This window comes from Thermobia domestica, chromosome 2 (genome assembly GCF_964235325.1).
Source record: "Thermobia domestica chromosome 2, izTheDome1.hap1.1, whole genome shotgun sequence".
Classification (NCBI taxonomy): domain Eukaryota; kingdom Metazoa; phylum Arthropoda; class Insecta; order Zygentoma; family Lepismatidae; genus Thermobia; species Thermobia domestica.
The window spans coordinates 330,662,211-330,682,744 of NC_137455.1; the positions used below are offsets into that span (position 1 = coordinate 330,662,211).

At 36.1% G+C, this 20,534-nt stretch overlaps 1 protein-coding gene across 3 annotated transcripts in view; it reads right to left on the minus strand.

Annotated features, from left to right (window-relative positions):
• Positions 1–3,728: 3,728 nt before the first annotated feature.
• Positions 3,729–20,534, minus strand: part of LOC145678695 (uncharacterized) — a 47,386-nt gene continuing 30,580 nt past the window's right edge. For all 3 annotated transcript variants that reach the window (XM_081749104.1, XM_081749102.1, XM_081749103.1), the window contains exon 4: positions 3,729–8,392. In XM_081749104.1, the coding sequence (XP_081605230.1) occupies positions 7,879–8,392 (514 nt within the window). In that variant the 3' untranslated portion in view covers positions 3,729–7,878. The remainder of the gene's footprint in view (positions 8,393–20,534) is intronic.

A 20,534-nucleotide genomic window follows, 5' to 3' on the forward strand; every position in this document is an offset into this window, starting at 1 on the left:
TGCACAGTGGCATACGATGGTGCCTTGTCCCCCAGTGTCGTGACAAGGTCGTTGTGGATCTCCTTCGGTGAGAGTCTCTTTAGGAAGAGGTACTTGAATGTACGGTGTTCAAATTTATTAATTTCTGAGACGTGGACTGACATCCACACTTTGGACCTGAAAAAAAAAAAATAATTAAAATTGGTTTAGTCAAACCAAATTTTGCACAGTAGCTTCACAAATTATAAGCCTCATAAACGTATATAACTTTTATATCTAGCTTTGTTTGAAACTGGGTAGGCTGAGAACTTATTAGCCTACCCTCGTACAACTTTTTTCATGTGAGTGACACCAATCTGTCACGCTTGGAACAAACATATCAATGTTACAATTCCCTAGAAGTTAACATTAAAAGGAGAGTCAATAATGCATTGTAAGTTTTTAATTTAGTAGTGACTCCATATGTCCTTATTTTTCCTCAGTCTACTATTTTCTAAGGTCCTTATCATCTTACGGTTAGATTTGAATATATATGTCGGTATTATCTTAAAAATTAATTTACTCCGTTTTGTTTCATTTGTTTTATAGCAGATTACTATGAAACTACCAAATACTTACGTATGAAATATTTTTAGTATTTTAAAGTAATATTGATGTAACTAATTTACTTGGCTTTGTAATGGCAAAAAGTCTGCATTTTACTTTGATATTATCAAACAAAATTATTATTTAGGGGCCGCAGTGGCTCACTGGTAGAGCGCTCACCTTTGGTGCCTGGGGTCCCTGGTTCGATCCCAGCTCGCGCCGTGTGGACTTTGTGGTGGACAAACACCGTGCTCTTGGGTTTTCTCGGGTTCTCCCGTTTCCTCCCACTTTCTTCATTCCACCATTTCACTCATTTCTCATTATCACGTCTTCTTTAGTCTAACCGGCATAACCGTGGGACGTTAAACTTAAATATTTCATTTTCATTTTCAAAATTATTTAAAATAGTAAATATTAAACATTTTACTGTTATAAAATAACTAATATTAAAAATTTTATTTAACAACATAACATACATATATTTATTCAAAATTTAGAAATCATTTACTGCATTACAAATTACATAACCTAGCTCTACAATTGCATTTTAACTGTTTCACTTATTAATGTTTCTGAATCGTTTAGAAGATGGTTTTGAAGTTTTTTGAATATCACCACAAATATAATTGTCGTGTTCTAATGAATTTAATACTAGTTTGTTTGTGCATGATTCGCCCGCACATTCTCCACACATTGATGTGCAGTGGAGTCCACACCGTACAAAATGCAGTAGATTATCTGGCGCTGGTGGCAAAGTTGATGCCACGGATACGTACTGTCCCGCCTCTATTTTCCATCTCCCTTCCACTCTTGTATCTGGTGGTACACTCGAAAACTCTGCTGGCGCACTGCAGCTGAACTTGGAGGGAGGCTTGCGAGATTCATGATATAATTCGGTGTTTTTTTCGCAACAGTTTGAATATATTTCTTAAATCTTGTCCTGTCAAGTCCATCTGTTATTTCCTTTTTGTGCGTGTGTGAATTTTTTTTCTTTTTTTCAAACGTTTTTCCGCCTTTAACTGTAAAATATTTTCGCATGTTTAGCATAATCTAAATGCTTTAAATTCAACACTTTACACTACATTAAATGGACTAGTTTGCTTTCTGCATTGTTAAGATACAGAAATAATATTGGTATCTTTAGAAAGGTTAGACTCTACTCTATAACGTTTACTTCGAGGTGTTTTTCCGTATATCTGATAGTTTCATAGCAATCTGCTATAAAACAAATAAAATGAAACGGAGAAAATTAATTTTTAAGATAATAACCGCTATATTTAAAAATGGCGGCAGCACTTAAGAACGATATTGACTGAAATCACTTAAACAATTCTTTATCTTTAATTTAACACCAGAACGAAATTCGTATCTCAGTTCTGTGATGAGATATTACTGCATAAGCGTAAGTAGTCGAACTTGCGTTGCCGTCATATTGATGACGTCATTTCAAGTGGTTGCCCAGGTAGGATTTTTGCGGACTTTTCTGTGGAGTATCAAAGTCCATAGAACATCTTAAAATGAAAATTTGCTTTCTAATATTTTTCTCCGTCTACAACCCTAATTTTCCTATACTAGTCGTAGAGTTCGTACATTACATGTTCCCATGCTGAAATGAAAGCTATTATTTTCTCTTCTGATGATGTTTCCCGGAGTAATCCCTACTCGGTGATCCGAACGGAAGATATTTCACCTCTGGAATGTTCCACCTCGGGAAGAATCATCATTATATTTATTTATTCTCCTCCTTCGTCCCTCCTGGGGAAAAGATAATGTGGTAGTATTCTTATGTCCTTTCCACATCTCCATACCGTTGAGCACCTTGTGGTTCATCTGCCTTTTAGGATAGTTTTCCCTCCTAAGGACAAGAAGGTGCCCTGACCTCCACCCGCTCGTTTACCCTCCGAGAAGGTCGTTGACACCTGAAAGAGGTTGACTCCTTTATCCCGGAAGTCCGTTGGTTTCCACCTACGCTAGCTGCCAAAGACGTTGCGCGCTTTCTCCTGCGAAGAGATGTAGGTGGATTTTCCCAAAGTTTAGGATGAGACCAGAAGGCTTTCCTCCAGTGTGTTATCAATGTTTCCTCAGTATTATTTTCACCTCCTCCCCATATAAGATGGTGGAGTAATGTATGACTTCGTACTACTGCTAACAACGGTGTGTCTGCAGAGTCGTGCAAGCGTAGTGAGCTCGTCACGTCTCGGTAAGCTGCATAGCAGTTTCTGAAGAAAACTTCCCACTAATACGATTTCATTTTGTGTTTGTTGACGGCTAGTTGTATGAGAGCTATAGTGTTCAGTAGCACCCTTGCCACATTACACGGTTAGCTCGCAGGAGCACTGTATAGAACTCTTGAGTAATCAGGTCCACCGAATGATGCAAACTTTTATTTCCAGACGGAAATGCCATATTCAGCATGATAATGCTCCCATTCATACAGCTGGCCCTGTTCAAGAGTGGTTTCAAGAGCATGTTGATGAGGTTCAACGTCTTCCCTGGCCCGCCCAGTCCCCAATCTTGAATATCTTCGAGCTTTTATGGTATGTTTTCGAACACAGAGTTTGGTGTTAATTGCCACCTCCTCTATCTCTACCTGATGCTGTGTTGCAAGAAGAATTGGTTTAAATTTCTCTCGTTTTTATGCAGGACTTGTATCGGCCTATTCCATCCAGTTTTCAAGCTGTATTGCATGGTAAAGGTGGACCAACACTATATTAATACAATATGTTCTGACTTTCAGAGGTGTTTCCATTATTCTGTACAATACCTATAGAATAATCGTATTAAAAGTTATATTGCCTGTTTAGTAGATCAATATTATTTAATTTCTAGGTGCTGAGTTTACTGAAACGACGTCTATTGCCTAAAAAAAGTAACGCGGATTGTAAGTTTTTGCATTCAGATACAGTCTATCATAGGGAAAAAAAACATTGATATCCACAATTGTAATTATAAATACGCATACTGGATAAAAGAACTGAACATATCACAAGTTAAGAATATACTTAATAACATTTATAACTCATTCTACATATCGCAGCTGCGTGGGAAAATAACTGACATTTTGGTTTTAAGAAAATAATAAACAATATAGTGCAAAAGGAAGGAAAAGAAAATCATCATTTATAATACAACATACTCTTAATAATATATTTTATTTATATGTAATTTACACATTCAAGTTTCCGTATGTTCAGTCTTGTCTTTAAATGAGGATTGATACACTGAAACCCCTTTGTTGATCAAAACTACAATAGCGAGTGATGAACGTTTAATGGTGGTTTATGGCATATGCCCTTGTTCATATAGAATAGATATAATGGTTCCGTGTTTTAAATCTTTACTGGAATAACCGTTAAAAGATTGTGTTCACATCCACAGCCTATCCAAATAAGATCAACGTGCTGCCATATAGATCACTGTTGAAGGACGTCAACCACCAGAAGTTCTGTCGAATGAAGGACGTGTATGGCGGCGCATGCATATCGTACACAACAATGGTCACGAATGTTTCGGGAAGGCCCAGCAGGAAATAGTAATTATTTCTGTTCTGGTTAAGCTCATGTTTTTCCCACAGAAGATAATTACACAAAGGTATCTGAAGCTATTGGTGTGAATAGACGCGTGAACATTTCGATCAATATAGAAGCAATTCAACATGAGTCATAGTAGTGTTCTGAAGATTGTGAAACATCTAAGGTATCACAAAATGTGCATGCAGTGTATTCCCAGGATGTTGACGGACGGACAAAAGATGGAATGAATGGCGTGTTCCCTTGAACATTTGTCGCGTCTACAAGAGGAAGATGACTTGCTGCAGATGAATCTTGGTGCCACTATTTGAATCAAAAATAAAATATTCCAGTATCAGGGTATCTACTAAAATTCCAAAATGAAATTTCGTGCCAAACTATAGAATTTCGTTACATTCTCAAGAGCGAATTCGGCCCAATTTTCAAGCACCCGATAGAAGCGTACTTTGCTTGCGATTTGGTAGCATCTACAGTCGACCATAGACATTTTTGGTAGTGAATTTTGACGTTTTATAGAACAAAATTTTCCAGTTTGTACTTATATTTGACAGATTAAAAAAAAAAAAAAAAAAAAAAAAGACCCAAAAGCTAAATTCCTTGACTTGGATGACCGTTTTCTGATTTTGTGACGAATAGAAGCCCTGAGTATGCAATGCAAGCACTCCTCATCCCCACGCCTCAAAAAATTTAAATCATAAGTGCCTGCAAGGGAAGTCATGAACCGTCTTCTTTGATTGCCATGGATCAATCATGTTTGGCCTCGAGGAACTAGGAGAAATTATTAATGCCGAATGCCACTGTGCGACTTTGACCCGTCTTCGCACATCCATTAAAAACCAAAGACCTGGTTTATTAAGTTCTGGGATCACTGTGTTATATGATAACGCCTATGCCCATGTTGCACACAATGTTCAGGACTTGTTCCAAAGATTCAATTGAGAAATGTTGCGTCACCCTCCCTATTCACTTCATTGGTCCTCTAAAGAAAGCGTTCAAAGGTCGGAAGTTTTACTCAAATGACGAGGTGAAGGTCACTGTCTGTCAATGGCTCGAACACAAAGCTTCTAACTTTTATATGGACAGCATCCATAGATTGGTCGCATAATGGGACCAATCTAACGCGCGCAAAGTAACTTCTTCTGAAGCGCAAATACTGTCATAACTCACCATGAATGCCTATTCATTATAAAGGGTAGTTAAATACTATTAGTACTTTCCAGAAATTGTCTCCAAACGGGTTTCAGTTGATCACACCATATATACACAGGGTGGATGATTTATCTTGAAGCGACTTTGTAGCTTTTAAATTAATAGTTAAAACTTTAGGAAACTTTGTAACATACAAATTTCGACGAAGGGCCGTTTCTGACACCCTGCAATGTCATAAGATTAACAATGTTGTCAACTACATATTTCAAATTTACATGTTAAACAAAACTTACAATATCATATCTACAATTCAGTGTTACAAACTAAGGACGCTACATTATTACAAACATTCGTAAACATCCAAATTTTGGAGGCCTCTACAACACTAATAATGCGAGACGAACGTGTCACGGTACATCAGAAGTACCTTAGTCTCGAATACTATGACAATGATATAATTCTGGAACAAAGTTACCGGAGATTGAATAGTTTACTTTCTTCAAAAGTTTTTATTTTGAAAAAGTGCTAAGATCAATATCACATATGATTTCCAATAAATGTAAAGATCATAATGCTCTTTTCAGCAATTTGATATGTCAACTCATTTCGGAGATAATTATGAACATAGGTAAAGTTTGCAACATTGCTTAAAATTATATAATTGCGAGAACTTGGGGTTGCAACTATAACTACCAAAAACTACTGCTGTAATGTTATAGAAGCAGGCTCAAAGCGAGATCTTTAAAACAATTTCCCACAATTACGTCATTTTACGCAGTACAGCAATCTCTATCCATGTTTTTCATATATCCGGAATGATCTGAGATATCAAATTGCTGTAAACTGTATTATAATCTTTACATTTATCAAAAACCATCTACATGTTTGAATAAGGTACTTCTGATGTGCATTGACAAGTACGTCTCACGAGCGTTATGAGTGTTGCAGAAGCTTCCAAAATTTGGATGTTTACTGATGTTTGTGATGATACAGCGTCCTTAGCGTACTTTATAACACTGAATAATAAATTAGGTATTATAAGCTTTGTTTAACATGTAGATTTGAAATACTTAATAACATGACGTAGTGCCATTTAGAAACTGTAACTTATGATAGATTAGCAACATTGTTAATTGGGTGGTATTGCGAAGTATGTCAATGTCCAACTGTCGATATTTGCATGTCACAAAATTTCATTCAATTTTATTTATTCGTTTAAAAGTTAGAAGGTCGTATCAGGGTAAATGGACCACTCTCTATGTATGAGTTTTAGTTTCCACCAACGTTTGACTTAGAATAAAGTTTACATATATACTCATGTCCAAAATGATTGTAGCGTATCTATAACAGTCTTGTTGTGGAAATATAATTTGATAGTGATTTTGCAGGTACTTCTAATACTGTTACTATGTGTATAATCGGGAAATGTATATTTGTGGTAAATTTCATACCAAAAGAATTATAAATGCGAAAATTAGAATGAGTAAAACAAAATGTTGCTAAATGGACAAGAAAGTTTTTTTTTTTTTTTTTCGTTATATTGTTCTTATTTACTGCTCTTGAAATTGACCACATAGATGTCTTTGCCGATTATACACATTACTAACATTATAAGAAATACCAGATGAATTCGTTATCAAATTATATTCCTACAACAGCATATTTATAGATATGCGACACTCATTTTGACATGAGTGTACAAGTAACTTGTAATTAAACCTTTAATTATAGACTACGGAATTTAAAAACCAAAGGAAGTTTCTTCACTGTTACTCTATCACAAATAAAATAGCATTACATATTTACAAACATAAAACGAAATAGATTACTCCTCCTGGGTAACGATATATATATATTGGTTGTTTCAAAACAACACCGACAACATTTGGGAGGTGATTCCTGACACCAAGATAAAACAAAAAGTATAGAACAACCTGGGTGCACAAATGCTTCCTTTCGGAGTTATAGGCGTCAAAAACATGAAAAAATGAACTTTAAAGATCCATAGCTCCAAAACTATGGGACCTACCGTAGTCAGGTTAGGTCAAGGCTTCACATAAGAACTAATATGTACGCTATCCAAAAATACATGTTTCAGAATCCTAAGGTACTCACACAACAATTTTTATAGAGGGAGTTTGGCTACGGGCATAAAATTTGAAGTACTCACCAACTACCTCTATAAAAATTGCTGCAGAAGTACCGCAGGATTCTGAAATGGGATATTTGGATACGGCACATACTAGTTCCTAAGTGAAGTCTTGACCTGACTACGGTAGGTCCCATAGTCACCGAAGTTCACTTTATCATATTTTCAGCACCCTACAACTCTGAAAGGAAGCATTTGTGCACCCAGGTTGGTCTATACTTTTTGTCTTATCTTGAAGTCAGGAATCACCTCGCGATGTTGTTTTAAAACACCTTGTATATATATATATATATATATATATATATATATATATATATATATATATATATATATATATATTTAAAAAACTTAAAATAGAAAATATCAACTGTTTAAATTTCTGATTATCGGTTACTTCCAAACATTTTCTATCAGGTAATATGATAAAACGTTCTCTAATCTAAAATAGTTTCTTTGGAACAACACCACATAAACATCAATCACAGCTCAAAAATGCACGCTGAGATGAAGTTGAAGTTGTTGTTTGGTTTCAAAGCGCCACGAACAAAAATCACAAGAAAATCTCATCATTTCTGAACAATGACGCTGTAAATGCTTGTCTAATAACCGTTTTGCTGAAAACTGTTTGCTACATCTCGGACACTTCAAGGTCTTATGATGAACAGAAAAATCTCTCTCAAAACAGTTCGGTCCACAGTTTGTAAATTCACTTCCTGGCGTTTCTCTGCCACATGTATGCACATGTGAATGAAGTTGGCTGCTTGTACTCTGTGTGGTGTGAGTATTTAGAAAATCTTTTCTCTTTGGTTGCTGAATTTCTAAGGAGCTGGGTTCACTCAACGCCTTTATTTCGTCGTAATTTAGCTTTGCAATTTGACATTCATTTTTAATAGAAACATCATGTTGGTGCTCTTCTGCTGTTGTCGACTGGTCACTTCCCTCTGATATTTCTTCTACTGAAATGGCATCACCATCACTATCAATAATGACCTCCCTCCGCCTGGAAAATATGAAATAATTCATGCAGTAATAAAAGATACTTCAGCATAAATGAAAAGCTTTAATAACTACTGTATAAATAAAATTTGACTCTTTTTATGGTTACCCAGGAAAGGAATTTATAATCAATGAGGAAGAGCAGAAAGGCTGTTACTCACCGCAAAAAATATGTAGCAGAATTTTCTTCCACATGCAACAGGTAGCGCTTTCGGAAGATGCAACTTCCTTCTTCAGCCTATGATGAAGACTTCAAAAAGGATAAAAACATGAAGGTAGGTTAAAAATGGTTAAAAGGTTAGGATATGTAAAAAAAACAAATCTCCTGTCAAACATTAAAACGCACGGGAATAGAAACTCACTGACATTGTACACTGCTGTTCACTGTTTTCTGCTCTTGCTTTCCAAATGGTGAAAGTATGTAGTGAAAAGATTACTCCAAATAATATTTATTTCTACTCTATCCAGGTTAAGTGAGGGCCTTTCTTTGTGAATATAATATGATTCTTTAATTTTTCGTTCCGTTGCTGTTTTTGCTTTTTCAATTAAACATGATTCCACGATATGATGGTTATAATCTCTAAGATGCGTTGCTAGATCGGATAACTGTTGCGGATTCCGAGATTTCGAGGTACGAACGTGTTCAGTTATTCTAGTATAAATGTTCCTTTTTATTTGACCTATATACAATTTATCACACTGACATTTCACCCGATACACGCCATTGCTTTGCAAAGGGTCAGTAAAAAAATGCTTTAAAATTGGTTATGTATTTATCTATAGAGTTTGGAGGAACTTTTGAAATTTTGATGTTGTGTCTTTGCAGAATCTTCGCTGAAAAATGTGGAACCAAAGGGACACCAATCCATCTGTCAGTTACGGCATCTGTTGTTGGTTGGTGGTGGGTGCCGACGATTTCGTGTCGTACCTGTCTGTACCATTATAACAATAAAGATTTTTGGAAACCATTTTCCTGTCCAATTTGTAATAAATACTGTATTTTCTTGTTGAGATCCTCAGAGAGGTCTGAAAGTAAAAGAGCTCTCCTAAAAAAAGTTTTTCCAAACATTTAATTTCTGAAGCCATGAATGTGATAATTTGAAGTTGATATATTTTGTAGCAGCAGAAGGTTTGCGGTATACCGAAGTAACAAATTTATTGTTATGTTTTTTTTTATGGCAATGTCAAGAAAGTTAAGAGCACCATTTTCTTCAAGTTCCTTCGTAAATTTTATTCTAGGGTGAATTTGATTGAACTCATCGAACAGTTTATTTAATTCTTGAGGGTCCTTGTACAAAATCAAAGTACCATCAGCATATCAAAAATATCTAATATAAGGAAATTTAGGAAGGATATTTGTCTCAAACATGTCCAGTACCAAATTAGAAAGTATTGGAGAAAGGGTATTACCCATAGCCAATCCATCGTCCTGTCGAAAAATGGTGTCTTCAAATTAGAAGAAATTGTTCCTTAGACAAAAGGCTATTAGTCGAAAGGTTAATTGGATTTCGTATGGGTTCACTTTTAATTTAAGTAAAGCTAGTTCCACTGCCTGTAGAGCCAGGTCTACTGATATTGATGGATACATTTCCACCACATCAAAAGATGCCAAATGGATGGAATTTGCAGCAACAAAGGAATTCAAGCATGTTTTCAACTCTAAACTGTTTTTAACCGTGTATCTAACTGGAATATTATATGATACGAGTTTATCATACCGCCATTTTGAAAGTAAATATGTAGGGTGATGAAAACTAGCTACTATTGGTCTCAATGGAACATTAGGTTTATGTATTTTTGGAAGCCCATAATATATGATCGTTAAGGCTGGGTCAAGGATTTTTAATTTTGTTTTGATTTCATCAGGTAATGATGCTTGTATTTTCTTGTATTTAAATACAAGTTGATACCTACTTACAATGTTTTACGAGCAGACCTTTTATACTATAATGTCCGAAACTGATCAAATATAACCTTAAAGGACGATGAAGGGGAAAATGTTAACGATTATTATTCTTAATTCTATTGAGTCTATATCTGGTTCTGATATCTGAGCAACGTGTGTGCATGCAAAACTAAAACTAGAGGGCAAGGAGTTATGTGTCTTAGGTCACAGAGAGGAGGTAAGTAAAGAATTAAAAACTCGTATTTTTAAACATTTCGAAACGTGAGTTTCGTTTCATATTTTGAAATATAGTACGCTTCTGCACTATATAGGGATCCAATACCGAAACGAGAAGTGATAGATCTACAGTTTCAATGGAGAAAAAAATGGCAGAGGTGAAACTCTCTTTAGAAACGTTGAAATCATATTTAAATAATCACTCTAATTATTTCTTACTGGGTTTTCTTTGGTACCTGTAGACAGATGGACAGACAGAGTTATTCTACAAAATTTCCCAACTTACGCACAGCAACTTTGGAAGACTAAAAAGAAACCTGTAACCTTTCCAAATACAAGAAAACCAGTTTACACTGAAAACATAACCAATCAAGTGAGAATTTTTAAGGATGTCACATTATATTCAAAACCATTATTGTAGCATTCACCTGGTGGGACTGAGAGAAGACTTGTCAGGATGTCCAGGCGTGTGACCTGAACCCGAAACTTTTCGATTGATAGGCAAGAACATTAACTGTTTATGCCGGGTTAGAATTATTACTGTTAAACAGTATAAAAAGACAGTCTATTATTAATGAGTTGAACTGGATTTTGCGTCCCTTTCAGCACTGAGGCTATATTAACATGAGATTCGAAACAGATGATGTCCCGCCGGGAATCAAAAGAGGTCTCAAGCGCCGAAAACGCATCCGCTAACTATATACCCACGAGGCAGCTCTTTATGATTTCAAAGTCAAGCCTCTAAACCAAACTTCACTTCAATGGATATCAGTTCTTGGAGTATCAATCCTTCAAATTGTGAACTCGTCGAAATAATAATAATAATAATAATAATAATAATAATAATAATAATAATAATAATAATAATAATAATAATAATAATAATAATAATAATAATAATAATAATAAATGTAATGTTGATATACAGGGTCATAAAGTCTGGAAGCATAGAGAAAATGAGCGTCTACATAATGTCCTCGATACATTGGCCCTTCTATTGATTGTGCAAACAACTCATACTCACACAGTAGCAGCCACCTCTCACAGTTCTATCCACCTCTTTGCTCAAACTCATAGTTATCTACCACGAATATTTAACTGGTGTTTTCTAAAGCAGGCCCTTTTCACCTAAATATGTATATACAGGAAATAAATCTATCCATCACATATATTTATGCTCGTGAATAAAGGGAGTAACTTTGTGGTTTGTTCACTCCCGCTCGCTTGAATGTATCAAAATTGTCTGATATCTATATCTACTAAAACAAAGTAAACTTTAATTATAAGTTATACCGATTGGCTAGTGTTTTAGATAGTTTTCTGCATTAGCTTTAAAAGGAGACACCTTCTCACGTGGAAAACAGTGCTCCGAAGCATATATCCTGGTTACTGTGACATCATTCTTAGCAAAAATATGTAGCAAAACAATTTTAAAAGAAATCGTACAATCTGTATGGAACTTACTCATCATATTCACCTATGAATCTCTGTCGCATTCTTAATCACATTACGAAGATAATGTTAATGAAATTAATGCCTCCTATCCACCTTATATTGATATTAAGTACTAGATCACACACAGAACAGCAGATATGAAGGACAAAATTATCTAAGATATTCCTATTTATAGTTGGTATTATTTTAGCAATTTCTATATTCAGTGAAGTTAGAGCTTTTTCTTTTTTTCGTGAAAACAAAACAATCACTGTTGATCTAGACGTGATCTAATTTTACATGTGATGTGACGCACGTGGTGATGCTGTCCATTCTGTAGTGGAATCTCGCACGAAAGATTGTCTGCTACAAGCAAAATACAGGCTTACTCATCGTATGCTGAAGTTAGCCAGAACTGCACTAATTTGATCCTTTTCAAAATTAGTTTCTAACTTCGCAATTCACTATTTATCCTTTGATATTGATCATACGGTTCTATCTGATTACATCAACATCTGTCAATGATGAATTTCTTAGTCATATATCAACCGCTGTCGCAGTTACATAGGTCCAATTTGATAACGTAACATTCTGTACTCACACAGTTATGTAATAATGTTAAAAAAAACACTTCGGATTCTATGAAACGTTTGACGCCTTTTGACTAGATTCAACTAGACAGGAACTGAACACACTGATGGAAACATTTGTCAAAAGTGGGACATATATTAACTGTGCCTGGTAAGGGTCGGGGGGGGGGGGGGGAGAATGTTAAATCTAACAATCGTTGTTCATCAGGCCATCCGTAGTTTCAAAATCTAGAAACTTGAAGTATCTATATTATTATTATTATTATTATTATTATTATTATTATTATTATTATTATTATTATTATTATTATTATTATTATTATTATTACTATTATTATTATTATTATTTTATGACTTCTCAAAAGATGGACTTGTTTTATCATTGATATTTCGATATTAAAATGTCTCGATATATCAATCATGTTTCGATATTCTATCGATATCGACTTACGATATTTAAATACGGATAACGCACAGCCCCAACAAGGTGTCGTTCTTAGGCGTGTTTGTCTGACGAACACCCTCTGGATTGTCTCCGCCAGGCTGTCAAAAAGATGGTGGCTCTATTTTGATCTAAAGTGCTATATCATGGTATTTGATAGCTCCTTGTCACATTGCGCAGTCGTCACAGGAGCAGTGTATACAGAACTCTTGGTAATCAGGTCCACCTTATGTTGCAAAATTTATTTCCAGGTGGGAATGCCATATTCCGCCATGATAACGCTCCCATTAACACCACTGGTCTTATTTAAGAGCGGTTTTAAGAGCATATTGATAAAGTTCAACATCTTCCCTCTCCCGCCTAGACCTGAGTATCATCGAGCCTTTGTGGGCTGCTTTGGAAAACAGGGTTCAGCGTCGATTTCCACCTCCTTCGTATCTACCTAAACTGGAGCCTGTGCTGCAAACAAATGGGTTCAAATTCTATTCACCACCATTTAGGTTTTGTATTAATCTATTCTGTCCAGAATGCAAACTGTATTACTTGCTAACGGCGAACCAATCAATATTAATACAAGATGTTCCAACTTTCACGGTATCTCCATTATTTTGTCCAAAACTTGTACATAAAAACAACGGAAAGAAAGTCTACATTAATTTCTGATGTTAAAAAAAAATTTAACACTGAAACTGAAAATAAACTTTGTGGAAACTATAATAAATAAATATATTAGGAATTTAAACAATACAGAGTAACTAAAAATGGCATAATTTATTGAAATTAAATATCTAGAATCCCACATTAACAATATCGACGATGCGATGGGTGGGTGTATAAAGTTAGGTAAACGCTAAAACTTGAATTTGAGATAAATGAAAGTTAAAAGTTAGCTTTCTGCAAGCCAAAATGAAATGGTGAGTTACCTCGAGATACACAGACAAGTTCCTTCGTAATTGGTGGTACTCTATATACCTGGTACAGAAGAAAATTGGTTTTCTTTGTAGACAACTCAAATTTTACACACACACACTCGAGAAATACTGTTTAAGTTGTTGTGTAAGAACCACTTATGGGTCAATCCATATGAAGTTATCCAATAAGGATTACTTGACCATTTTTATTTTTTTACAAATTGGGTCGAGGCACAAGTTCGTGCGGTTTTCTTTTGGGTTGGCAAAAATGCGGCGTGAAGAGACTGTTTATCGTTATTCTGTTGTTTTATCGTAGTTTAGAGTTTGTGTGTTGTGAAACACAGGTTTTCTTGATTGTGAACGTATTATTGTATATATTTCAGGCAAACTAATATGGAATGTCAAGTTGAGAAAAGTGATCATTTCCGTCACATTTTACTCTTCGAGTTTAACCGAGGATCCAGTGCAGCAGAAGCTGCGAGGACAATTTGTGCAGTGTACGGGAATGAAGCAATTGCTGAAAGAACAGCACAGAAATGGTTTTCCCGTTTTCGACCAGGACGGTTTCATTTGTCTGATGATCCACGTTCTGGAAGACCTTCAAATTTTGACGAAAATCGCTTGGATGAGTTGCTTCAAACAACGCGGAAAATTGCTTAAGTTTTTGAATGTGATCAATGTATGCAATCTATTGTCACACTCGTAGAATATGTTAATGTTATGTGTATGTTGTATTTGTATTTGAATTAACAAAACAGCAGAATAAAAATAAAATATAAGAACCACACGAACTTATGCATCACCCCAATATTATTATCATATAGATTGGCAGCACAAAACCGATTTCTAAATATTTTAATCCCAGCCCGTTTGAATGGTGGCCATTTTTGAGCAGTGCATGTCAATTAATAACTTTCAGGACGTTAGCGTAAATTAGTGTAGTGTATCTTACGGCTGGATTATTCAAGAATATTTCAACGAACCCCATTTTCTTCAGCACTCTCTTCTTTAATTTTGTCTCTTAGCATAAAAGCCTTATCTGAACACTGACAGGTGAAAATCGCTCTCAAAGTTTAGTATCGAGAGTGAACAAATTCGATTTTTTACAGTTGAAATTTATAATGAAGGGGTGAAATATCGAAGGTGATTTTTTTCTTATATATGGTATTGTAGTCATTATAGCTACAGTAACAACATTGATAAATGCTTCCTACAGTTTTAATGATTTTTTAAAAATTTGAAATTTTGTAATTTTTGCAAAGATTGAAGTATATCACTGGTAGGATATGGAATAAAAATCAAACTTTTCTACAGAATATACACATGAGAAAATTGTAGAAAAATTTCAACTTTGACATTTGATTCAACTAAGTTATGAATTTTCAAAAAATGTACGGAATACACAGTGCACGGTTTACGCCACTTTCAAACTTTTGATTCTTAACTAAATATTTGACCAACTTCAATCACAGAACACATTCTTTTAACGTTTTGTATCTATTTTAATGTTGGATGACTTACATCTTAAAAATAAGCTTACAATATTCAAATAGAAAAGTTAATTTTGAAAATTAAATAAAATTGATAGCTAATCACTAATAAAAATAAAATAAAGTGCTAAAAGTAGTAAGAAATAAAAAGAGCATTAGTAAACATGAAACTGTCTGTTGTAATTAAATTAAGAATAAATACAACAGGAACAGAACGAAGTTACTCAATTTGTATTCTACGTGATTATTTAAAACATAGCACATAAGTTGTTCATATATTTCAAACTCATGTCATACATTATACAAAGAGAATTTGCCTCAATTTGGAATATTAATTACTTTACTGCTGGAACTGGCACCCAATATAAGAACAGAAACAAAATTCCAAACATTGTCAAAATTCCAAATAGATTTTGGACTACAAGTTGAGTGATACTTACTTTTTTTTTCTTTTCTTTCTTTTGATATGACAAGGCGGAATAGGTGGAATAGGAAGCACAACAAAGCGTAAAGTAGAGTTAAATCACCTTGCAAAGAACAGAAGATATAATCCTTAGTGTAGAGAAAATGTACGATTTCTGCGAACAAAATATTAAAAATATTACCTATTCTCTCGTCACACAAGAAAATCGTTGTTACCAATATTAAAGAAATGAAAATTGTATGAACAAAATTGTATTGTTCCTACGAGTCAAAGGAACAAAAATTATAAATTTCATGATGTTTTACAAAACTTAATTAAGTACTATGAACATCGAAAACTGACATTTACAAAAACAATATGTTTTTCAAACTGTGTTTTTGACTTTACAAATAAATGACAGTCGCACGTATCTATGATGGACAGTTATGGTTGGCACAGGTTAAACAAATCAATTAAATTTAAAGAACAATGATGTGTATGTACGATTTTATCATCCTGCAGGATCTAGAACATCATTTAAGAAGTCTGCTAATGATCGTGTGTGGGCACCTATTAAAAATATTCTACGAAAAATATTATCTTTTACAACGGCAACAGGCAGATCACATAGCATTCCATAAAAAACCTCTTTAAAGAAAAAATCATGATTGTTTTAAGCCATTAAGATTAGAAAAATGTCAAACCTAACTTTTTCTCAACTTTATAGCTACGACTTCGGGGCTCATAGTGGTCTGGTCTCTTGTAAATAGCTGAAAAGTGACCAAAAGCACTCGAAAAAGTGACCAAAAAGTGATCAAAATCTCATCATGCTCCTTTTTTCCTTTACTTCTTCTTTTTGAGCTTCCTCCTTTCTTAGGTTTTCTAAGTATGCTTTGTACTTACGGTAAGCAGACTTAGCAGATGTAGGAAGCTTCTGAGTAAGTGAAACCAGTTCTGGCCTATTTCCGAAGTTCTTCATCCCAGACATTATATTTAACTTAGCATTGAGAGTTCTCAAAGCCGTGAAATATTCAAATTCATCACCTACTCTTAAGAAGAACATACAAGAAGCATAACACAAGACGAACATGATGAACCACACAAACACACACGCACACAACATTGAGCGGTGCCTTAACTATTACGAGAAAACTAAAAGACTATTATGATAAAAGAAACAGTAGACATAGAAAGGTTCTCAACCCCACCTTGCGAGCTTAAGCATCCATCAACCATCCACTGTGCTTTAGAAAGAATGTAAGCTGAAGTGAGAATAAAGCTAGCTGTTTCACATGTGGCAGCAAGTACTGAAGCTTTCAGAAGAGTAATGAGTAACAAGTTTCTGCCTTTTTCCATTTTTATAATATTTTTCTTAGAAAACTGCCAGTCCAAAACATAAATCACACGAAAAAGTCACTTTAACTCCCAAAAAAGTAACTTTCAGTGACCACCTTGAAAAAAAGTAACTTTCAGTTTAAAAAAAAAAAAAAAAAAAGTGACTCGCTATGAGCCCTGTGACTTTTATATATATAGAGAGAGAGAGGTTAGACAAAAAATTCTAAAAACACTTCATACAGGACATGTAAGTTTGGCCCTCCACTGTACAACATGTGTTGCGGTTGCCGATCGTTTTTTGTTTTCAATGTGTCATGTGCACTTTCCTCTTCCGTCAGCAGTAACCAGTTCACCTGTGAATGTCGTGGTGTGAAAGTGGTGCGGTAAAATGGGCGACCTGACAGACTTCCAAAGAGGCATGATCGTTGGTGCTCGTCTGGTTGGAGCTGCTTCAGTGGCAACAGTGGCAAACATTGTGGGGGTATCGAAACGCACTGTGTCCAATGTTACGAAGGCATACACAACTCATGGGTAAACGACGTCTGCAAAGCACAACAGTGGTAGAAAGACAATCCTGTCAGATAGGGACCGGAGGGCATTAAAACGGATTGTAGCAACTATAAAGAAGTCCACTGCAATGAAAATTACGTCTGAACTCAATTCCGGCCTACAGAACCCGGTTTCATCGAAAACAGTGCGACGGGAACTTCATAAAATGAAAATTCATGACAGAGCCGCTATCGCCAAACTCCTGGTCACAGCAGTAAATGCGAAGAGTCGTATCCAGTGGTGCAAGGACCACAAGGCGTAGACTCATGAGCAGTGGAAACACGTAATGTGATCCGATGAATCGACCTTCACCTTGTTTCCAACAACCGGTCGTGTTTACGTATGGAGAACACCGTCGCAGGCCTATGATACAGACTGTCTGCTGTAAAGCAAGGGGGTGGTTCTGTTACAGTATGGACAGTGATATCGTGGCTTTCTGCAGGTTCCATTATAGGCCTGCATGGAAGGATGAATGCTAAGGCGTATGAGGCCATTCTGGGGAACCAGGTTCTACCCATGGTCCAAATATTGTTTCCTGATGGTGATGGCATCTACCAAGATGATTTGGCACCCTGTCACGCTGCAAAAACGGTGAAATCATGGTTTGAGAAGCATGATCAGGAGCTATCACACCTCCCCCGGGTCCCACAATCACCAGATCTGAACAACACTGAGCCCTTGTGGTCTGAGTTAGAAAGGCGTGTTCGGTCTCATAACCCTCCACCAGCATCCCTTAAAGAACTGGAGCATGTTTTGGAGGAACAATGGTACAAAATTCCACACACCACGATTCAGGAGCTGTATACGTCCATTCCACGTCGGATTCAAGTTATTTTGGATGCAAAAGGAGACCCCACACCATACTAGGTAAGATTTTCACTCTTTTACAAACGTTTTAGATTTTTTTGTCCAAACCCTATATATATATATATATATATATATATATATATATATATATATATATATATATAACTACGGGCGCGGATTACAGCTTTGATTTCCTGTGGCATGCTATCAATGTTGGAGAGGATGATATTTAAGTACACTTTGCCCATTTCTGTGCAACTGGTCCCACAAAGTGTTAACGTCGGAGGATGTTGATTTCTCCTCTTCATAGCCTGTTTTAACATGTCTCAAATTTTTTCAATAACGTTGAGATCAGGCGAATTTGCGGGCCAGGTGAGATATGGGATGTCCACCTCATGTTCAGCAAATCATTTCCGCATAATCCTATATCGGTGAATGGTGCAGTTGTTTTGATACTGAGACTCTGGGATGTGATCATTTTGCTGAAACTGGACAACCGCCACCGCCTTATTATACAAAATGGAAAAATGAAATGAAACGAAATCTTTAAGTTTTACGTCCCACGGTTATGCCGGCTAGGCTAAAGGAGATGGAGATGATGAGGAATGCATGAAATGGTGGAATGAAGAAACTGGGGGGAAACGGGAGAACCCCGAGAAAACCCATGCACACGGTGTTTGTTCACTACAAAGTTCACTCGGCGCGAGCTGGGATCGAACCGAGGACCCAATGCACCAGAGGTGAACGCTCTACCACTGAGCCACCGTGGCCCCTATCCAGAATGGAGATGTAATCCACGCCGTACGACACCTCTATCAAGGGACCCACACCAGCACTCGAAATACACCCAAATAGCATGATATTCACTACCACTCCCATTCTGTAAAGTCCTTTCCATACACTCAACTTTGTAGGTTTCTCCGGCCCATCTCATCACCTTGAAGCGGCCGTTATTGGAATTGAGTCAGATGATGCGGGATTCGTCAGACCAAAGGATGCGTTACCAGCGATCTCTAATCCAGTGGCAGTGTTCCCTGGCCCATAACTGGCTTTTTTCGTCTGTATGGCTGTCAGCCAGGGGCGTACCCTGGAAACACGATTGATTATGCCTACACCACCTAGTTCTCGTCCCAAAGTTCTCTCAAATGCTTCGGGACTGGGTCCTGCATTGTACTCTGGCAGGATTTGGAACCATTTAGAGGTCGCTAATCTCTCCAGACGTCTACGGTCGCGCTTGGACATAATGGGTTTCCCGCCACTGTAGCTCCGAGAGAATTGGGTTATGTCCTCCATTCTGCATGGACAGTACTGACCGTGGATTCGGACACGCCACTGAGCTGCGCAATCTACGCAAGGTATACCCATGTTCACGCCCGAGGACAATGGTTCTCTTTTGACATTCGGTTGCATCCCTTCTTTGACCCACAGTTCAACCCGTAATGAGATGACATCGCATCAGCATGCACGTCTTACCAGCCTCTATCATAACACACAACACTCACACTCGTGGTACCTACAAGCATATTGTTATGTCAGGCCACTTTCCACAAGGCTTCTAGAATGCCCACACTCCGTAATATTTTGTCCGGGGTACTGTGTGTGTGTGTGAAAACGTCAATTAAAATATGTGTATTGTTCAGTTTTTTTATTTATTTATTTATTTATTTATTTATTATGGTTGAAGTCCAAATTCATGGTATTTGTCCAATGTTTGAAAATTAATAACTTCATGTAGCTATAATTAAAAAAAAAAAAAAAAAAAAAGAAGTGATATTTCACTCCTTCATTATAAACTTCAGCACTAAAAAATGGAATCTGTTCTCTTTTAGTACTAAATATAGAGAGTAATTTTCATCTATTAGGGTTCAATTAAGGTCTTGCATGCTAAGAGACCAGAGAAAGTGTTGAAGAAAATAGTGTTTGTTGCAATGTTTTTCAGTAATCCAGTCTTAAGATATATAAGTTTAAGTGTCTAGAAAGTCACTAATTGGCACGCGTTGCTGAACAAAAATGGCCGCCATTCATAAACGGGTTGAGATTAAAATTTTTAAAAACCGGTTTTG